The sequence below is a fragment of the Rhinolophus ferrumequinum genome, chromosome 6, assembly GCF_004115265.2.
Source record: "Rhinolophus ferrumequinum isolate MPI-CBG mRhiFer1 chromosome 6, mRhiFer1_v1.p, whole genome shotgun sequence".
Classification (NCBI taxonomy): Eukaryota; Metazoa; Chordata; class Mammalia; order Chiroptera; family Rhinolophidae; genus Rhinolophus; species Rhinolophus ferrumequinum.
This window is the reverse complement of record NC_046289.1, coordinates 25,673,935-25,694,953: the sequence shown is the minus strand read 5'-3', so window position 1 is coordinate 25,694,953 and position 21,019 is coordinate 25,673,935. Positions and strand designations below refer to the sequence as shown.

The 21,019-nt window shown below is 41.0% G+C and overlaps 1 protein-coding gene across 9 annotated transcripts in view; it reads left to right on the top strand.

The window, feature by feature from the left end:
• RGS6 (regulator of G protein signaling 6) overlaps nucleotides 1-21,019 on the top strand; it is a 475,600-nt gene that overhangs the window by 213,661 nt on the left and 240,920 nt on the right. For 4 of the 9 annotated variants that reach the window (XM_033108137.1, XM_033108142.1, XM_033108139.1 and 1 more), the window contains exon 3: nucleotides 13,207-13,269. The exons of the other annotated variants lie outside the window; for them this stretch is intronic. In XM_033108137.1, the coding sequence (XP_032964028.1) occupies nucleotides 13,207-13,269 (63 nt within the window). The remainder of the gene's footprint in view (nucleotides 1-13,206; nucleotides 13,270-21,019) is intronic. 9 annotated transcript variants of the gene reach the window in all.

Sequence of the window (21,019 nt, the reverse complement as noted above, 5' to 3'; positions counted from 1 at the left end):
TAACAGTACGAGTTTCTTTCTTTTCTAACTGGCATCTGAGTGCCTCCTATGTGCTTAATACAAGGTGTAAGAGTAGCTCACACTCCAATTAATTTGAGTTGCCAACACATTGTCTTTATTATACAAATATCCAGTGGCAGCCATAAGAATGATTGTCAGTGATGAATGTGTGTGTACTCACAGATTGCTTGTGACCAAAAAAAGGAAAGGAAAATTACTGAAATTTGTTGCATTCTGCTCCTTGTTTTGCTTTTGGTTCAGTTTGGATTTTCACAGAAATTCAGGAATGAAAGTCATCCTTTCCATGATGATATCAGGTTTGAGTATTTTTCTAAATTTTTTTTTCTCTTCTGAAAATGTACAGCTTATTTTTCTGTTAACTCAAAAAAATACCAAATTTTAAAATGCTAGGTCAGAACAGGGGTGCAGCTCTGCAGCACTGTGGCTTTTTAATTCACCGAGAGAGCGATGGTGGGTAGGGTGTTCTGGGACGTTGCCAACAGGAACGTCCATCCGCATTGAAAATCAAGTGGAAACCTGGTCCAGATGAGAGCAAATTAAGATATGGATGATGTTTTGAAGGAAACGAGGAATAAATCAGGGATGCACACACACTATTTTAGATAAGGTCAGCAGCAATTTTCTAGTGTCTAAGAGGGAAAATCCATCCTGGGGAAATCTGCCAATGACTGTTTCTGATAAAGGTTAGAATGGACAAGAGTTAGTAGAACTTCACTAAATGTATTTTGAAGCACTTTAGTAAATCATCTAGTATTGTTGTCATTGATGATTTTTTTTTTCATACTGTTTCTTGTTCAGGTCATAATGTGAGTGAAAGAAATAATAATGCAGTGTCGTAGGGTCTGTCTGCTTCACATGGCCCATCCTATGCTGGTACTTTCTTCAACCATGAAGTTCAGTTCCCCATAATATCAGATGGAGACCACGCAGGTCAAAGGTGGATGCTTTTGTGGCTGTGATTTTGGAAATGTATTCTTCCTGGCGTTCAGATATGCTATTAATTACAGGTTTAAAATTATCCTCTATTTGATCTGATAGGGTAGCCTTACTTTATGTCACCTTAAAATGAGGTCAAGCTGAGTATTGCAAGACATAAAGTATTCAATGACAGTTCTCCACTTCTACTGGGACAAAGAAAACCTGGCTTAGGTGATTGCATTGTAATGTTCAATGTGGCGGAATTGCTTCTGTCTCTGCAAATCTCTCTTCCATCTTTTACATTCACAACATACATCTCTCCTGCATGTAGATCCAAGATCCAATGTAGCCTCTTGTATCGTTTGTGTGATTAATGGACTCTAGGTCTGGCCTGTTACTTATATTGTGGGTCTATAAATAATCATAATACTATAGGCCTAATTGCAGGTACATTTTTATATCTGTCTGGTTCTCAGTGGTTTTATATCATTCATTCATTAAGAACAATTATTAATCTTCAACCCCAAGGCAGGCAGGACACACAGTTCCAATATGGTACTTAAATAGTGCATCAATTTACAACGAGATGGGGGGGGGTAGTGCATCAATTTACAATGAGATGGGGGGGGGGGCAGTGTCGTTTAAAGGACATAAATAATACGCTGAACCTGGAAACAGGGAGGGAGGCATGCAGCAAGTGGAGAAAGAAATTGTAGAGAAGTTTACAAGCAAAGAAGAAAAGAAATGCCAAAGCAAGTGTGCTCGCATCTGAAATTAGATGGGAGGAACTCTTTTTCCTTCTTCCATGGATCTGAGCTCCCTCTGTGGCTCTGTGTGCCTTGGGGACCGAGGGGTATGATAGTTGCTGGGATTGTAGGCTCTTCACCTTGGAAAATATATTTGCTTGTATTGGGTCAACTCTGGGTAAATATTCTAGACGATCGCTTTACAAAAACCTAACAATATGCCATTTAGGGGATTGTTTGTTACCAGTCTACACTTTTAAAGTATTTCCTGCTGTTTGTACCCTCTGTAGACGCCATAACATTAGAGCCACAGGCTTACTTTTGATAGGAATTTTCTAATTGAAAGCTAATTGATTGTCTCTGCATCTTATCCTTACATCGCCCAACTTACGTACTCCCCGAGGCCCTGGTGAGATGTTTCTCCTTCATGAAGCCTCGTATGAGCAGGAACTGGACCTGATTCATCTTATCTTTTACACTGCACTCCATAAATATTTACTGAATAAATGAAGCACACAGTGTACAGAGAGACTCTGTGAGGCTTAAGATACCTTCTTTAAGATATTTAATAAAGCAATAAAAGTGGCATTTAGTGATTGCCTGGTCATATGATAGAAGTATTTACCTGCACACGCACATACACACTCTTAAGGGAAACCATTAAAATGGCGTAATTGTTGCTAGTTACTGAGTTTATAGTTCATATGTGCTTTCCTCTGAATATATATCATACTCATTATGTAATAGCCACAAGTAAATTAGGACCATTTCTGTGCCTATCACAGATATTCCAGGCCTAGATACTTTGTTTGAAACAACAGGCAGTTGAGGATGACTTAGGTATATTACCATAATATAGTTCATCTTGGGTTTCTTATGGAATAGATACAAAAATGTCTAATTTGCTTTTCTGTCATTTGGCAAAGTTTATAATTTGCCTAAAAGCACAGCAACATACATACTTTTACTGGCACAAAGCATTGTTTGCACAAATGTAAAATTCCGTAACATATTTATATGTATATTTCTATCTGAGTGTTTCTGTAAATGATGTGCTGCATTTTGTGACTGGTCCAATGCTATTAAAATGCCCTCATAGAAAACTCTTGATAACACTAATGATTATACCCAAGACTTCTCAATAACACATTTATTTCAAATCAGTGTCAATATTTAATACCACAAATGACAGAACTACAAATGAAGGGTAGGATGTGGTTAACTAGTGTATAGTGTGAATTATTTGGACTAGATTGTGAAGTAGATGTAAAAGCTCCACAGGAAAGAAATTTCAGTAATTACAAATTTTAAAGAGTAGCATTTGCACACAGTTTTCAGATATGTGAACCACTTTCCAGGCATTATATTGTTGATCCTCAAAACAACCCTCTGGGTATAGTTATTATCTCATATCAGTGGAAGAAATGAGTTTCTCAGAGGGGATTAGCCTTTAAGCAGCTGGTAACACGGGTGTGGTGATTTGAATCCAGTGCTTTTGACTCCAAAGCCTAGACTGGAGATATTGCTCAGGCCCCCTGCTCTTGCTTTTTCACAGACCAACTCAGACATCACCTCCTGATTCCGTTTCTCTCTCGCTGACCCAGACAGAGACCAAGATTGCTTTCTCAATGTAGACAAAATCTGTCTGCTCTCCTGCCCTATGTTCCTTCTAAGTGTATTTTGCTGGGCATTCGTACAGATGAAATACAGCCTGGGTTTGCATAAGAACTGGATAGTATGTCACCATGCACACTTACGTGAGCCTGCAAGTTGCCCTTGGTTGAAGGAGGTAAAATTTGTGTCAGAGGCTTTGATGTGTTTATCTTCCCCAGGAATTTGGTTCTGCCTCCTTTGGGAGCGGGGAGGTCTCTGCTCACCATCTACTCCTTTTATTTTTCACTTTGCAAGAACTTGACTCTAATTGGCCAACTTGGAGTGCGCTGAGGTGACCTATTTCTGTCTGGTATAACAAAAACATTCCAGATGACTGACGCCTTTTATTGGGGACAGTTTGACCTGACTCTGACCCGCCCTCTCTGCTTGCCAAGGAAGATGATCACTGACAGAACTTAGCTCCAACCTCTTTTTATTTCATCTACGTTGTTTTCCTGTTTTCTTGCAAAAATAGCAGACTTGTCCAAGTGCCTAGCTACTATGGCAATAAGTTCTATTTAAATAGATGCTGAATGCATGTGTCCCAGCTTCAGTGAGTCAGTGGAAGCAGTTGTGGGATCTGATTGCATAAGTGCCTGGGAATAATGTGTGTCTCTGGGGCAATAGAGCTCCTTTTGAGCCCTCGTAGGGACGGTGCTCAGCTGCAGAAAGACTGATATAATGATCATACATGTTCAGGTGGACGGGTCAGTTTTTGCCCTGAATAGAAAATATCAAAAAATGGCCATTTGAGTTTTCTGCATTGTAACCACAACAGATGCCTCAAGAAAGAATGAATAGGAAGCCCTCTAAAGAGCTTGGGACATGTAAAGCCATTATTATTGGTTGATGGTCTTTATTTGCCTAAGCACATATCCTGGCTTATTCATACATCTGTATTGATATTTTTTAAATATGCAATTGACATGAAGCAACTTGATACGTAATAAATGAACATTACCTTACAGAATACTGCTGAGTATGTTGTTGAGTACATTGGGAAACCACACTGCTCCACACAATTACAAGTGGAAAACTTAACTGACACGAAAATGACGTTTTACAAAGATGTCTCTGTCATGTGGCTGTATGTTATGCTGACTCTACCACCCTAAGAAGCCAGGACACATGGATGGTCTGTTAGTACTAGTTGGTTATTCGTTCTGCCATAAAAATATGGTGTAGTTCCGTCGATTAGATTTCTTCAAAGTTGGCAGTGGGCTTAAGTGCTTACATATACACAGAGATCACAGACTTTTTCTGTCTTGGCATTAGGCAGACAAGCAAAGAACAAGCTTGAAATTTCAGTCAAAGGTAAGATCAATATTAGAAAGGACTTCCTGATTTTAAATACTAATGTTCCCTCAGGGAAAAAAAAAAAAAGTCTTACGAACCTTTTCCTTTCCTCTCTTCCCCTCCCTCCCCTCCCGTTACCTTTTCCTTTTTCTTTCTTCAGAGATTCCCCATCTGTAAAGTGGAGAAAATAATAATATACTTGAGCCTCATTATTCACAGATTTCATATTTGTGAATTCACTACTCACTAAAATTTATAGGTAACCCCAAAATCAATACTTGTGGTGCTTTCATGCTCCTTTGCAGACAGGAATAGAGCAGCGAAAAACTTGAGTCGCTCAATGTGCTCATTCCCAGTGAAGTTGAACAAGACCCTCCGTCTGCTTGTTTCAGCTCTCATGCTGTAGACGAGTGTCCTTTCCTCTATTTTTGTGCTTTTTGTTGGTGATTTCACGGTTTAGAGTGGCCCGCATGCATGGTTTCATTCTGTGCATCGAGTGGGGAAGAAGGAGACATCTCGCAACGTGTGCATGTAGCCAATAGTGGGAGACAGCTTCTGTTCCCAGCATTATGTCCACTCGTGGCATTACGCGAGGTGACTGTGGAAGAGGAAGAAGCCCCCTGAGTAAGGGCCCTACAGTAGCTGCTCAGCCACTCAGATACTTCAAGGGCAGTGGGGAGTCACAAGGACGTGCCCTAGACCCCTAACTCCCCACAGGCTCAACTGGGGCACCGGCCGGGGCTTCCTGGATGAGATGTGTTTGTGCACATTAGCGGGAGAAGCCCAGAGACGTCTAGAAGAATTGTGGAGAATCTAGGGTGTGCAGTGCGGGGGCTGAGAATTTAAGATACATAGTTTATTACTGTTGATGTGATCCCAGCTTTCCAAGAGGTTGTGGGCCCAACAAAGTGTGGATTACACTATTATAAACAAACATGCAGAAGTGCCTGACTGCAGCTAGCTGGTCAGTCCTTACGTGAGTCCTTTGAAATCTCTGTAAATCCTTGAGATTAGAAATGTAGCTTGTCCCATGTAGTGAACTTGTCAAACCACTAGTAGTTATAAAGTAAAAATAGATTTCTCTCTCCCCACCAGCAATATGTTTATTTTCTCAGTGGGTTTATTATCCTTTTCTCCTTTTCCATGGAAAGGCTTGCTCACTACTATATTTTAAAAGTTATCTCATCACTCTTATTCCAAGTGAATTTCACAGTATATTTTAAAAGAGGGCGGAGTGCAGGGGGGGAACTAATCATGTGACGCCCTTGAGTAAGACCCTTCATGACTCCTCAAGGGTGCTAAGATGAATGGGGCTGGGGCTAGGGTGCAAAATGTAAGCGTGTAAAAACTAAGTCATCATATAAAACTATCGAATGCAATATTTTCTAAAAATCTAGTGGACGAACTGTGGTTCATGTCAGCGTTTGTAAATGAGGTGTTGACCAACACTCTTCATTGTCTCTGAGAGGCCACCCTAGACCTCATCGGTTCCTCTCTACCTCCCACGTTAAACTCCATTCACACTGACCTTTGTGGCCATTTTCCTTTCTGGAACCCACAACGCTTCCTTCTCCTCAGGCCTTTGCGTGGCTGTTCCCTGTCTGCCTACCTCCCTGCTCATCCTTCAGAACTCATTCGAGTGTCTCCTCTCAGGGTCCGGCTCCACTGCTGTAGGTTCTCATGGAAGTGAGGGCCCTTCCTTAAGAGCGTTGGGCAAGTAGACGTGTCCTGGGTCATTGTGTTCATTAACATCTAACTCCTCCAGCGGATTGTAAGCTCCGTAAGACTAGGGCTGAGTTTCATCTATAATGCTCCCAGCACAGTGGCTCGCACATGGATGATCAATAAACTCAATGGGTGTTTATCTAATGTGCTTCTGGTCTAACCCCATGATATTGGATCTGGAGACTTTGTTTTTAATTTTTGCTAAATTTAATGGGATAACATTAGTTAACAACGTCATGTAAATCTCAGATGTACAACCTTACACTACAACATCTGTATCCTCTATTGCGTGCTCACCAACCAGAGTCTACTCTGGATCTGGAGACTTTACGTGGTGGTTTGCCTCGTGGTGTGTAGAACAGCACGTCGTTCACCATTTGCAGAGTTCTTTCCCATCTTCACAGTAATTCTGTCAGGTAGATTAATTAGGTTATGCCATGATCTCTGTTTATAGCTGTCTCAAGCAAATACTTTAGAGGAGGGAGTAAGATGGGCAGAAGGAAAATGAAGCCATCACTCTACAGATGAGGAAGATGAATGTCAGAGCGGTTAACTGAACTGACTTGCCCAGGAGTCTGCAGCACAGCCTGGACTCACGCTGGGTTTTATGAGTCAGAGCTTTGTCCTCTTTCTACTCCCCTAAGCTCTCTCTATCAGGAGAAGGTATTGGAGGAGATTCCCAGCAAAATGACAAAGGAGATTAGGAACCTTTTCTTAGCATTAATACCTTGTCGATTTCTAGACCTCCTTTTCCTGTTAATCCCTTGAAACATACAATTTGCCTGTCTTTGCTCTTAGAGGCTGAGTGTTTGGTGTAAGCTCCAAGGGGAATATAAGGCAATAAAATAAATAAATGGCAATAAAAGGTATCTCCTGGTAGAGTATAATTTTCTTTCTCTTTTTCATGCTCACGGGTTGACTTTATCCTGTTTTCCAGCAGGGACTTCATGGGAATGGGCTCTCTTTTTAGCCTTCCAGTTTAATTGGCTCCCAGAAGGGCGCTGTCTCCTATTAGACTTGTTCACTTGTCAAACCTTTGCAGAAGTTAAGCACAGACTGGAGTATTCAACAGCGTGAGGACTCAACACTTGGTCTGAATGGCTCCACGTGGCCCCAAGGGTGGAGGCCCTTGGCAGCTACTTGCCCTTCTGCCTGCACCTGCTGTGGGAAAAGGTCAGGCCTTGGAAATATTTCGCTAGTAGTGATTGCTCCCTCTAGTACGAGGCCACATTCTTTCCCCCACAGCCTGTGCTTAACAGCGAGGACTGCTTCATCCTCAGAGAGGATTGGGTGCTACCTCAGTGGGTTCCCATTCATTCAGTCAACAAATATTTACTGAGCATCCACTGTGTGCTCAGCATTTCTGGACCCTGGGGACATACGCTGAACAGCTCAAAGATCCCTGTCCTCTTGGAGTTTACATTCTCATGAAAGAAACAGTCAACGATAAACTAATCCAATAAGTTTTGTTTCCAGTACCAGTGCTATGGAGAAAAATCAGTTATGGAGAATAGGGATTATGTTTGATGATGGCGGAAAGTGGCAGGGGGGGTGGTTTAGAAAGGCTTCCCAAAACAGGTGGTGACATTTGAACAGAGGCCTGACCGATGGCAGAAGGGATTCACATGAAGGTCTGGGGGGAAAATTTACCAGACAAGGTCTAGAGCACATGTAAAGCCCTAGGCCCAGAGTAAGGCTGACTGTTCAACAAGAGACCACTGTGGCTGGAAGGCACGGATTGAGGGGAAGAGTGGCAGGAAGTGAGACCAGAGGTGTGGGCAGGGGCCAAAGTAGGAGGGATGTTCTGCAGACCACGATGTGTGATAGAAAGGCACTGGAGAGATTTGAGCAGGGGAAAGATATGATATGGTTTCTACTTTGAAGAGACCATTCTGGCTGCCATGTGCAATGAAGAACGGCTTCTAGTGGGGCAACGTAGGAGGGGGGCAGGGAGATCTGGTGAGAGGCTACTGGAATAATCCAAGTAAAAGAGGAAGGTGACTTGGAGTAGGTCTGAGCAGTGGAGGTGATGAGAGACAGTCAGATCCTTGTGCATTTTGAAGATAGAACCCATTCACAGTTGTTACCGGGACAGAGGTGGGCTATGAAGGGAAGAGATAAGTTAAGCATCACGCATTCATTCATTTACACATTTTTATTGAGCACCTATTATGCGCCAGCCGTTATCCTGTGTGCTTGGATATACCAGGGGAAAAACAAAGAGTTCTGCACTTGTAGAGCTTGCATTCTAGCAGGGAAAGACAGAAACCAAAAAAAAAAAAGAAGAAGAAAAGTAAAATACAATAAATTATATTAACTATTCAGAAGATGATATATATTATAGTAAAATGAAAAAACAGAGCAGAGGAGGGATACTTGGGGAGGAGAGCAGTTACAATTTTAACTAGTGTGGTGCGAGCAGATTTACTTAAGAAGTCACCTAGGTTTTTGGCCTGAATAGTTAGATAAATGATTATGCTATTTAATGAGATGTCTGAAAATCAATAAATAAAATTGGAGAAAGGAGCAGTTTGGAGGTTAGAGTGGTGTAAACAAGTTGTTGTTGTGTTTAGATAGTGAACTTAACTTGCCTCTTACTGAAGATTTATCAAGTAGATAATTGGATATTCAAATCTGGGCCTTAGAGAGAGGTCAGAGCTACAGATATAAATTTCAGAATCATCAGAATCTAGAAGGTCTTTATAGCCATGAGACCAGATGAAATCTCCAAGAGCATGAATGTAGAGATTGAAAAGACTGCCGACGACTCCTGGGTCCTCCGAGGGGAGTAAAGAAAAGAGGATTAGCAAAGGAGACTCAGAAGGAGCAGTTGGGAAGGCAGGAGAAAAACGAGGAGTGTGCAAGAAGATAAGTGAAAGACGACTTGAAGAGGGAGAGGGCAATCAACCACTTCCAAAGTATCAAGTAAGATGGTGAATGGGTCAGAGGACGTGAACAAAATCTTTTTGACAGGCTGCTTCTTGGATGGCAAATAATCAAGTTAACCTGTTGTTGCCCTTTAACGGTGGTGTATAGAGTCACAGAAAGATGAGCTCTCACTGTGTACCCACGGAAATACAAGGGCTGAGCCCCTTGCGTTGACCCATTTGATATGGTTAACTTAAGAATAAATGCTTATTCTCCATGGCAGTGCAACAGGTGCAGATCCTGGGAGACTGAATGCCTTGCACAAGATTGGGGACTTAATTCTATAGTCAGTTGGGACTTGGGTAAGGTTTTTAAGCAGCTGGAGTGACATATTGTAGCCTGTTCCATGTAGATATTTCTGGGAGCAAAAGGGACGTAAATTGTGTGTGTGTGGTGGCGGAGGTGGGGGTTGATGGGTAAGGACTAATAGGTTGGGAGACCTGGTAGGAAGATTATTTCAGCAGTTAAAACATGAAATGTGGTTGGTGGGTGTTGAGGATTGAGGAGAAGCAGTGAGAATGCAGAGGGGAGGACAGATAGGAGAGACCCTGAGAAGGTAGATTTGACAGCATTTGGTAAGTGATTGGAGGCGTGATATTGAGAGAGGAAATATTGAAGACAACTGTTGGGTTTCTCTCACGTGTGACTGGGGAGATAGAACCCACTGTGGATTTTTGCTGGGAGATCAAGGGAAGGGGCTGACATTAACCAGTTTATGGATTAATTATTAAGGCACAGCAGGGACCTGGGAGCTCCCCTCCTCACTAATTAGTTAGCTGGTAATTAGGCAGTGGCTGATTAATGCTATTGCCTGCCCCCTGTGGGCTGGGAGGAGAGGCGCTGAGCCACCCCCAGAGTTCCCAGGGTGCATGAGAGAATGGGGACCCGGAGTCCCTGCCATTTATATGACGTCCCCTCTACTCCTTCCAACAAAGCGTATCCTTGACATCAGGTTTTCTCTTTCCATAACTCCCCAGATGTTCTTTGCCAAATGGAGAAAAAAGGAAAATTTATGTACCGCAGAATTCTCATTCTCAGTAGTGGTATTTTGCAAAAATGCCATGTCAAACTTCCCTCTTCAAATACTTGGGATCCAAAGTTTAATTTTCCACTTTGAAACTCTGACTTGGGTTCTGCTTCTCCCATCTTGGGCTTCTGTCCTCCTGAAACATGTCTGTTCTAATATGAAATGAAAGTTTCCCCAGGTTGACGTAGCAGCTCAAGGCTGCATTGGGGTGAAATCCAAAGCTGAATTTGGTAGATGCTTCTGAAATCTGTCAATTCCCCAGAAACCTGTGTCGCTTTAATTCATGATGTACGTTCTGACCTCCTGTTGGAGCAGGGTTAGAACTTAAGAAAGGGTTGTTTCATTGGAAGAAATGTTTAGAATCCTCCTTTCCAGTCCCCTAAATGCCAAACAGTCTCTGATACCTTGTTCAAATACCGACGTCCGAGTGCCTGAGACTTCATTACAGATATCTGTGTCAGGCGGGAGTACTGAATCTACAAGGTTCCCCATCCTGTGATGGACGCACAGCCAGAACACTTTGCAAATGCAAGAAGGAAGGGCTGGCGAACTATGGGTACAGAGCAGAGCACAATGGGGAGCATCTGGGCTGAATAAAGGTTTGGTTTAATAGTATTTTAAAAAATTAAAATTAAATGCCAGAATTTAAAAATCAGTCATTTTTATCCAAATAATTTGGATAAAATTATTTATCCATTATTTAATCCAAATATTATTTGAATTAATAATATCCATTATTAATTAATATCCATTTATCCATTATTTAATCCAAATAATCCTCCATTTGGCAGCTGTCAGCAGGGGATGACTTCGTGTCCTTCAGAACTGAGGGCATGTGTGGGCCCAAGGGTCACACTCCCCACCACAGCTTGCTGTCTCCATAACACTGAGACTCACTGGTGAATGGTGTTCTTCTAGAAGCCTTCCTGGATCCCCTAGGTCAGGGTCAGGACACCCATGCTCCTGCAGTAGTCATAGCAACCTTTACTTATATATATAGTATTATATTCAAGAATTATAATGCTCTATATTATATGTAAATTATATAAGTATAAATTTTATGGATAAAAATATTTTTAAATATTTCACTATTTTTATATATACATAGAAATTTTGACTGTTTTATATATATATATATGTATATATATATATATATATGGCAGGTCCTCGGATAATGTCCTTTCATTCAACATCATTTTGTTATAGCATTGATGAGATGCTTGTGGGAACTTATCTCTTATTTATATCAATTAGCTGGTGGTAAAACTGGTTTTATTATGTGTTGTTTTTCTTAAAGTTGCAGGATTTATTGATGTTAAGGGAGGACTTACTGTATATATATTTTTTTACGATTATATTTTAATTGCTTGCTGAACGATCTCAGCACCCCTCACTGTCATGTAGGCTCTATACGAGCAAGTACTTTGTCATGTTTGCTGTTATACTTCCAACATCTTGCCTAAGGCCCAGCCCAGAGCAGGCATTCAAATAAATGAATTTACAAAATAAAGACAGTAGGCTAAATGATCTCTAGGGTCTGTTTTTACTGGAATACTTGCTTGCTCTGATGTTTCTCTTCAAGTGAGCAGGTATTCGTGGGGTTTCTACAATAAATAACATATTCTGCTGGCCTCTGAATAAGAATACTACACTTTGGTTTAGTTTCCTCTCTTTTAGCTCATAGCAATAGAGAATGTAAGAGGTAGAAGGGACCTTGGAGCTCAACCCCCTAATTTGCAGATTGGGAAACTAAGGTCTCACAGTTGTGACTCAGGTTGGAACCTGGGCATCCAGAGCATAGTCTTTCTGCCTTAATCTCTAGTCTGAAGAAGCCAGTGATCAAGGTAGAGGAAAGATAAAGTAAATGCCAGTGTCCCCTGAATGGTGAAAATAATAAATGTAGAGAGGTTTGTAGGACAGAAATCACTGCAGAAACGTAACCAGGTTTAAGTAATCCAGGGTCCATAGCAATAGTTCTCCAACTGGGGTGCTCAGGTGCATTGTCAGGGGACTTTGAGTTCCCTTTGAAAATGGTGAATATGCATGTATTCTGATCATCTGCTGAATTTCAGGGATTTTGTTTGTTTCTCTGAGTGGGTGTGACTCTGTCTTGGCCAATGAGGGAGAGAAAGAAAGAGAATTGATTTGTAAATGATGTGTATGCACAAATTAGGCCGCCCCCCCAGGTGGCCTGATGTTGTTTAGCTATAGCTTGGGGCTGTAGAAGTGACATGTTTACATCACAAACAATGATTTCAGTACAGCAGGACACCATTATCCACTGCATTATTTTAACACAGTTGACTGTTACAGGTTTTGTATTTACTTTTTCCATATACTTTGCTTTCAGAATTGTATAAGAGCTGTAAGCAAAAGCACTTTGCATGGAGTTGTGTTAGTTTTCTGCATATTTAAGCAACGTTACAATAAAAGTAATCTAAAGCAATGTCGAAGGTGCAGGAGATTTTATCTGTGAAAGGAGCCTATGCATTATTCAAGGTTGTTGCATAGAAGCACTTCCTTTCACATTCGCTTTTAAGTTATGAGAATTATTGGCATGAGAGAGAATTCCAGTGGCATGAGCTCTTTTGTTGTCAGAGTGAATTTTTTAGGAGGCACTCAGGCGTGGGAGACATATGCTCTTCCTTCCTTCAGTAGGTGGCTATTTCCACAGGAGATTCTAGAATCTAAGAGGTACTCCTTACTATTGTTTTGCTAACTTAAAATCTAGTCCTTTGTAAAATGATGTACAAAGTCTGTGTGGTGTAAAGGTGTATCTTCTGTTTAACATGATATAAGCTAAAGATCAGCAAACTATATATAGCTCTTGGCCTGCAGACTGTTTTGTAAATAAAGTTTTATTGAAACTTAGCCACACCCATTTGTTTACAGATTGCCTGTAGCTGTGATAGAGACCTGATGGCCCACAAAACAGCCAAAAGTCTTCATTATCTGGTAGGCCCCTGGTGTATGTCTTCTAAATACAACCGTTTCTGCACTGTGCTTTCAGCTTATGTACATTTCAGTTACTTGATTCTCTAAAGTGACTTAATTAATCTGTCCCATTTTTACAATTAGGAAATCCTAAATGTCTGTTGCTTTGCGTAACATTCTTTGATTTCTCTAATGAGAGTCTAGTCTATTCTCAACATTGATTGCTGCTTTCTTAAAATAGTTTAGGAAATTGGAGGCTGGGCTTTAATCATTGACACATACGTGGTAGAGCTGGCCTGAGGCTGAGCTGTAAATTAGATGCTTGTTTTCATCTGTCAGCCCTCTTCTTGCTGATTCTCTGCCTTCACCCTGTCTTTCTCTCGTCATTTTTGGGACTTAGGACCCTTTGACTCTCTTTCTTGCCTCTCAGCCACATCCACAAAGACTCTGATACCTGATTTGTAATCTCCATTTAAATTCATTTAGTTTGTTCACTTATTTCCTCCAAAAGTATATGCACTTTGGGCCGGCCCGGTGGCTGAGGCGGTTAAGAGCTCCGTGCTCCTAACTCCAAAGGCTGCCGGTTCGATTCCCACATGGGCCAGTGGGCTCTCAACCACAAGGTTGCCAGTTCGATTCCTCGAGTCCCACAAGGGATGGTTCTGCCCCCTGCAACTAAGATTGAACACGGCACCTTGAGCTGAGCTGCCGCTGAGCTCCCGGATGGCTCAGTTGGTTGGAGCACATCCTCTCAACCACAAGGTTGCCGGTTCGAGTCCCACAAGGGATGGTGGGCTGCGCCCCCTGCAATTAGCAACGGCAACTGGACCTGGAGCTGAGCTGCGCCCTCCACAACTAAGACTGAAAGGACAACAACTTGAAGCTGAACGGCACCCTCCACAACTAAGATTGAAAGGACAACAACTTCTCTTGGAAAAAAAAGTCCTGGAAGTACACACTGTTCCCCAATAAAGTCCTGTTCTCTTTCCCCAATAAAATCTTTAAAAAACAAAAACAAAAAAAAGTAAGAAAACTTAAGTCTCAAAATTATTAAATAAAAAAAATGTATATGCATTTGAAGCTTTTTACCCATACCGTGCAATAAGAAGCTTTGGCCACTCTTCAGAATTTGACTAACTTAGAGGTGTTGAAGAAGATTGGAGGATGGCGGAAGCACAGGAAGAGAGGCTGGGGACAGGGATTTCCTTGGAAATGGCACAAGAGCCCCCCCCCCCCCCCCCCCCCCCCCCGCCGTCTGTATGGCTGTGGGGTTTAGGGCATCTAATCCTGAAGTTGCTGTGAAGAGCTGAGTCTACGCCTCCCTCACCGCAATAGCCCCAAATCTTCAAGGGGATATCAGGCTTTAAAAAAAGAAAATTCTCCCAGTGTGGTTGACTTATTTAAGATTAACACAGAAAGCAAAAAACTCAAATGCTATTTGGGACACTTGACTGGAGATGACTTCCTACTTAGACGTGCTGGGGAAAACCATCAAAGGACTAGGGGAGGGGGGCTATGGTATGATTTATGGACAGTTCCTAAAAGGATATATTTACTGCTGAATATGAAAAAGGAAGGAAGGAAGGAAGGAGGGAGGGAGGGAGGGAGGGAGGGAGGGAGGGAAGGAAGGAAGGAAGGAAGGAAGGAAGGAAGGAAGGAAGGAAGGAAGGAAGGAAGGAAGGAATTGTTGGGAGTAACCAAATGACCCTGGAGCTTTTTTACCAACTTGGGCCATTCCTGATCATGCTGACATTGCTCACCCTTCACCCTTTGAGGCGTAGGTCAGCCACAGTGAGCACCTCTGGCTGGTAAATGACAAGAACGGGTACATTTTAACGTTGGTTAAAAATGTAGGCAGATTCAGGTTTACGTTGAATATCGCCCTGTTCTATGATAAGTATTAAGACATGGTTAGCTAGCTGAGAAATGTCTAGCGCTCCTGTGCTTCGCGTCTTTCCTGTTTGTATGTATGTCTATTTCAATCAGGGACAACTAAATATGTCCATGAAGCAAAGCATCTTCACCAACTGGACAGTAACAATACCCAAACCACTGATGAGGATGTGAGAAGGAAAGAGACTGGCATCACCCTCACTGCACCATAGAAGAAGGGCCAAATTAGCTAGCAGAGGAACAAAATCTCTGGCTTTGAAAAGAGATGTCCAAACAGAGTAAGAGTACAGGTAGTGTATTTCAGTAGTTTCCCCTGCCCTCCACCTTCTCCAGGGGGCCTGTGTAGAGTCCATCCTACAAGGGGGCTTCTCCGGCTCTGAGAAACTCAGTTCTTATCCATTCCACATCCTTTTTTGTTTTTTCAGGGACTCTTGGGATAACTTCCAATAACTGATCTTTGCCCTGTGTTTCCAAGAACATTTTAAAGCAACTGACTTTTCTGATTCTGTAGCCAGATTCAGTCAGAAAGGCCACTTCCTCTTCTGGGGGAGGAAGCAAGACCAGGTGTCCCTGCAGTGTTTTGCTTCCAGCTTTGCTGCAGTCTGGAAAGGCCATTTCTCCACAGGAAGTAGAGATACAGACCCCTGGAAAGACGGGGGAGAGCAGGCATGTGCTAACAGGAGTACTAGATGGAAGCATGTCTGGCTGCAATTGCCCATTTCTGCTTATATGGCAAGTTGATCTCATGATATGACTAGAGATGATGTAGAATGGATGTTGTTGGTTTAGAAAAATAGACCGATAGTACATCACTCTGTGTACTGTCTCTGGCATGGTACTAGTTTGGTGGAAAAGTAATTGCAATTTAAAAGATTAATTGCAAAAACCGCAATTACTTTTGCACCAACCTATATACCAGGTACATGTACATGTTTAGTGAATAAATAACTAGTAAATGAATTAAGACCTCAGTCTCTGGGGACAGGCAAAATTGGGTCTGAATCCCAGCTTTTCCAGTTGATAGCTGTTACTTATCTATTGCTCCATAACACACTATCCCAACATTTAATAGCTTAAGTTATTATCTCACAGTTTCTGTGAATAAGCAATCTGGGCACAACTTCACTCGGTACCTCTGGCTCAGGGTCTCTCCCGAGGTTAGAGCCATCTCAAGGCTTGGCTCAGAAGGACTCATTTCCAACCTTCCTCATGTGGCTGTTGGCAGGCCTCAGATCCTTGATGGCTCTTGGCCAGAGACATCAGTTTCTTGCCACTTGGACCTCTCCAAAGGGCTGCTCACAACATGGCAGCTGGCTTCCCCCAGAGAGGAATCTCAGAGAGTCCCAAGATGGAAGCTACAATGTTTCTGTTTGTTTTGGGTTTTTATTTTTTATTTTTTATTGGGGAATATTGGGGAATAGTGTGCTTCTCCAGGGCCCATCAGCTCCAAGTCATTGTCCTTCAATCTAGTTGTGGAGGGTGCAGCTCAGCTCCAAGTCCAGTCGCCGTTTTTAATCTTTAGTTGAGGGGCACAGCCCACCATCCCATGTGGGAGTTGAACCGGCAGCCTTGTTGTTCAGAGCTCACACTCTAACCAACTGAGCCATCCAGCTTTCCCTGTTTGTTTTGGTTTTTGAAATTTTTTTTTTATTGTAGAAAAATTTATTGTAAAAATATTTTTTATTTATTTTTTTATTGTAAAAAAATTTATATTATAAAATTTGCTTTTTAAACTATTTTTAAGTGTACAATTCAGTGGCATTCAGTACTTACACAATGTTGGGCAACTACCATCACTATTTCCAAAACTTTGTAATCACCCCGAAGAGAAACTGATAGCTGCAGTGTTTTTTACAGCCTAATCTCAGAAGTGACGTACCATCACTTCTATTCTATGCCAGCCCACACTCATGTGGAAAAGATTACAGGGTGAGAATTCCAGGAGGATGGGTATCCTTGAGGGCCATCCTAGAGGCTGACTCCATAGGGGCTATGTGACCTTGGGTGGTTACTTAACCTACGTAAGCCTCAGTTTCATCCTTTGTAAAACGGTTCTGCCTCGTAGGGGAACGATGCTCTCATCCAAGGGAACACCAACAAACTTTCTGCTCATCAACCTGAGATCAAATGCATAGCCCTGAGCCATGAAGTTCAACCACCTGGGACTCCAGACTGTCTTTCTGCGTAGCCTCCTGGATTCTCCATGATGGTTCGGTAACTGTTACATCTTTGGACCCCTGACACCATGAGCAGATAGAGGACAGAAGCAGAGGCAGAACCATGGAGATCTAGAATATGATCCATAAATATTCACAGTATAATCTTTATGCAAAGCAGAGTTTTCTCTAAAGAAGCAGCCTGCCCTGGACAAAGCTTAGCTCCTATGTTCTCATTGTACCATCTCTGGGAATTGGTCCACTGCCTCCCTCAGTTGCTCATATTCACCACCATGATCCTATCATTGTTTCCATTATGGTTTCCTCTCTTTTTTCGTGCAAATTCCCACACATCTCTTTATGTATCTCCTTTCTTTCCTGGTGAGCTGTCCTGTGCAGTGAATAAGAAACAGTTCCTTTGGAGCCGGTGCATGACATTACACAATGAGCAAGCAGGCTGCTTTTAAAACTATTCTTTAAAAATTTCCAAAATGGCTACATATATTTCTATTCTTCTCCCCTCTCACCAGTCAATCCTAAACAGATCAGCGTTTCATTCCAAACACCAGCTTACAAGTATGTTCTGGGATCATCCTATATTCCAGCTTTATCTTTATACTTATTTCATAGTCCTATAGGAGACTATCAATTTAGATCCATAATTAATCAGCTGAAAATTAATTCAGATGATTGTTATTTTAAGTCAAAGAAGTGAATTAATATTCCTGTAAAAAGGTTTCCATAAGTATTTTGGAAAGACATTTAAAAAACATTTGAAATAAAAACAACATACTGACTAATGTTCAAAAACCAAAAATAATGACTGAACAGTATTTTCCAAAGTGTGTTCTGTGGAATAAAATGCTATTTGCCCACTGATAAAAAAAAAATAAATTGATAATCTCTAGGTTTGATGAGAATGTGGTGAAACAGTTATAGACTGCTGCTAGGAATACAAATTGGACTTGTCTCTTAGGAGGCAATTTGGCAGTTTCTCTCAGAATTTAAAATGTATGTACCCTTTGGCCCAGAAATTCTACTTTTAAAAATTAATCTTAAATCATCTTTGCACAAATACAGAAGGGTATATATACAAGGAGTTTCACTGCAGTACTGTTTGCAGTAAGAAAAACTTAGAAGCAACTCAAATGTTTATTAATAATAGACCAGGTAAATCAATTTCAGTATGCCTCTGTTTTGGAGTACTACGGTGTGCAGCAGTATTAAAATAAAGAAGCCGATTTATAGGTCCACGCATGGAAATATGGACATAGTATTTTCTTACCTGGATGAAGTCGTAGAGCAGTATTTCAGTATATATATAATATATGTATATATATATATATATAATATATGTGTGTATATATATATATATAATATAGATCTAGTGTGTACCGTATTTCCCCAAAAATAAGACCTAGCCAGACCATCAGCTCTAATGCGTCTCTTGGAGCAAAAATTAATATAAGACCTGGTTTTATTTTAATATAAGACTGGGTTTTATATAAGACCGGGTTTTATATTAATTTTCCTCCAAAAGACACATTAGAGCTGATGGTCCGGCTAGGTCTTATTTTCGGGGAAACACGGTATGAGATATGAACATGACATGAAATCATATGTATGATACATGGTGCAAAAAAAAAACTGGGGTGCCAAAAAAATGTATACAAGTGGACACTTTGGTCAGTGTTGCTCAAGTAGTAGTTTGCTGTAATCAGAAGTGTCTGGATGCTGATGGTAACCACTTTGAGCACCTCTTGTAATTGCAGAAGTCAAACGTGACTTGTATTCATCTTTTGTTATCAGCATATATTGAGTATTACCATTTTAATAGTTCTTTCCTTTCTTAAAATGTGTATACATTTTTCTGGCACCATATATATAACATATATATAATATATGTTATGTATGTTATATAATATATATGTTATATATATATATACCTCTGTGTATTTTTATACACACACACACATAGATTTGTTTGGAAGAATACACACCAAACTGTTAATAATGTTTGCTCTTCCTCTTGGGAAAGAAATAGAATTTTCAAAGGAATGGAAGGGTTGCTTCCCACTTTAAGAAGAGTTTTAGTTTCAAGTCACTTCAATTATCATTTTGTCATTTCAGGTCTTTTTCCTGATAACAGACTCAATCTTATTTAAATCCTGTCTCAGGGAGAATGTTCTGGGGTGGGGCATGGTGGGGGGGCACATTCAAATCATTGCATCCTATAATGGAGAAAATGAGATGAACCTTAGCAGTAGAATGTTCTTTTAGAGTTGAACTACTTGGTCTTCTGCATTTTCCTTTCTCCATCCTGCGTTGTCTTGAATGCCCAGGTGCTCCATCTTAGAACTCTTCTAAAATTATTGGCTATCCTTCCTTCTGTCCTATCATCGCCAGTTTGTTGTTTTCATTTTTCACTATTTTGTAAAGGGATAGCTTCCAAACAAGGGCTCTTTAAGTGAATGATAAATAATAAACATTTATCTGTATCCATATTACCAATCAATATACTTAAAGTATCAATAGAAAATGACCAATGTCAGTCACTTGTTTTATCTTTTGTCAAAATCAGAAACCTTTATTTTTTACTTTTAAATGGGGGAGCCTCAATTCCTAAGAAAATGCTAAATATATACAAGAACTTGAGACAAATATATGTGAACAGAGGACGCTGACTCTAATCTTGGCTACAGCCTGGAGTTACTCTGAAAGAATATCAGAAGAAATCTTGGAGGTTTTCAAGGACCAGGAAGATAAGAGGAAAACCTGGATATTGATGTGTCACAGAAACCAAGGGTAGTGTTTCCAGGAGAAGTGGTCAGAAATATCAAGTGCTACCAAAACATCAGGAATAAAGAGGAGTGCCATATATTTCAGATTTAGAGAAATGGGAGTTACTAATGACCTTTACCAGCATATTTTAGGGGAGTTATGGGGCTTGAAGCCAAACTGGTAGGTTGAAGAGTGAGTGGGAGATGAGAAAATGGAGATGTAGATGTAAATATTCCCTTCAAATTAGCTGTGAAAAAAGTGATAGGACAGTGGCTGGAGGAATCTAGGGATGTGAGGACTAGGAAATACTTTCTTTTTAGGAGATACTTAAAAGCTAATGGGAAGGATTCAGCTGGAAGGGAGATGTTGGATAGCCAAGGAGGACGATAGAATACAAGAGATGGTGTTAAGTTCCTGACATCTGCGATGATCCCCAAACCAAGAATCACAGGATAGACCTGAGATACAGGGTTCACCTGCAAAAGGCTATTTTTTGGTGGCCACTGCATTTAGGAAACCTTAGCTACACCAGCCTGACTTGAGGTTTGAAAGAAAGAGGGAGACTGAGTTACCCCTTTGACTCTTAAGGAATTCAGAATTATGTAAGATGTTATATCAAGCCTTGGAAAATAAAAAAAAGGAACCGGTAATGCGGATGTACAGGAGTAACACAAAAAATTAGATGTGGCCAGTAAATGCATTACAGGTGGATCTAGCTTTGCCATTACCTGAGAGAGGTTGGAGTCAGGCATCTAGGTTTTATCGGAAGTTGGACTTGCAAATATTGAAAGCTGTCACGAAAGAAACAAACTTGGAACCAACACATTAGCTGGGGGAAACTACCAACAGCCATCGATCTTGCTATCCCTGGAAAAAGCCAGAGTTAGAAAAATAAATAAATAAAAATTGCTGTGACTGATGAATAGCGCCCTCCTGACTCC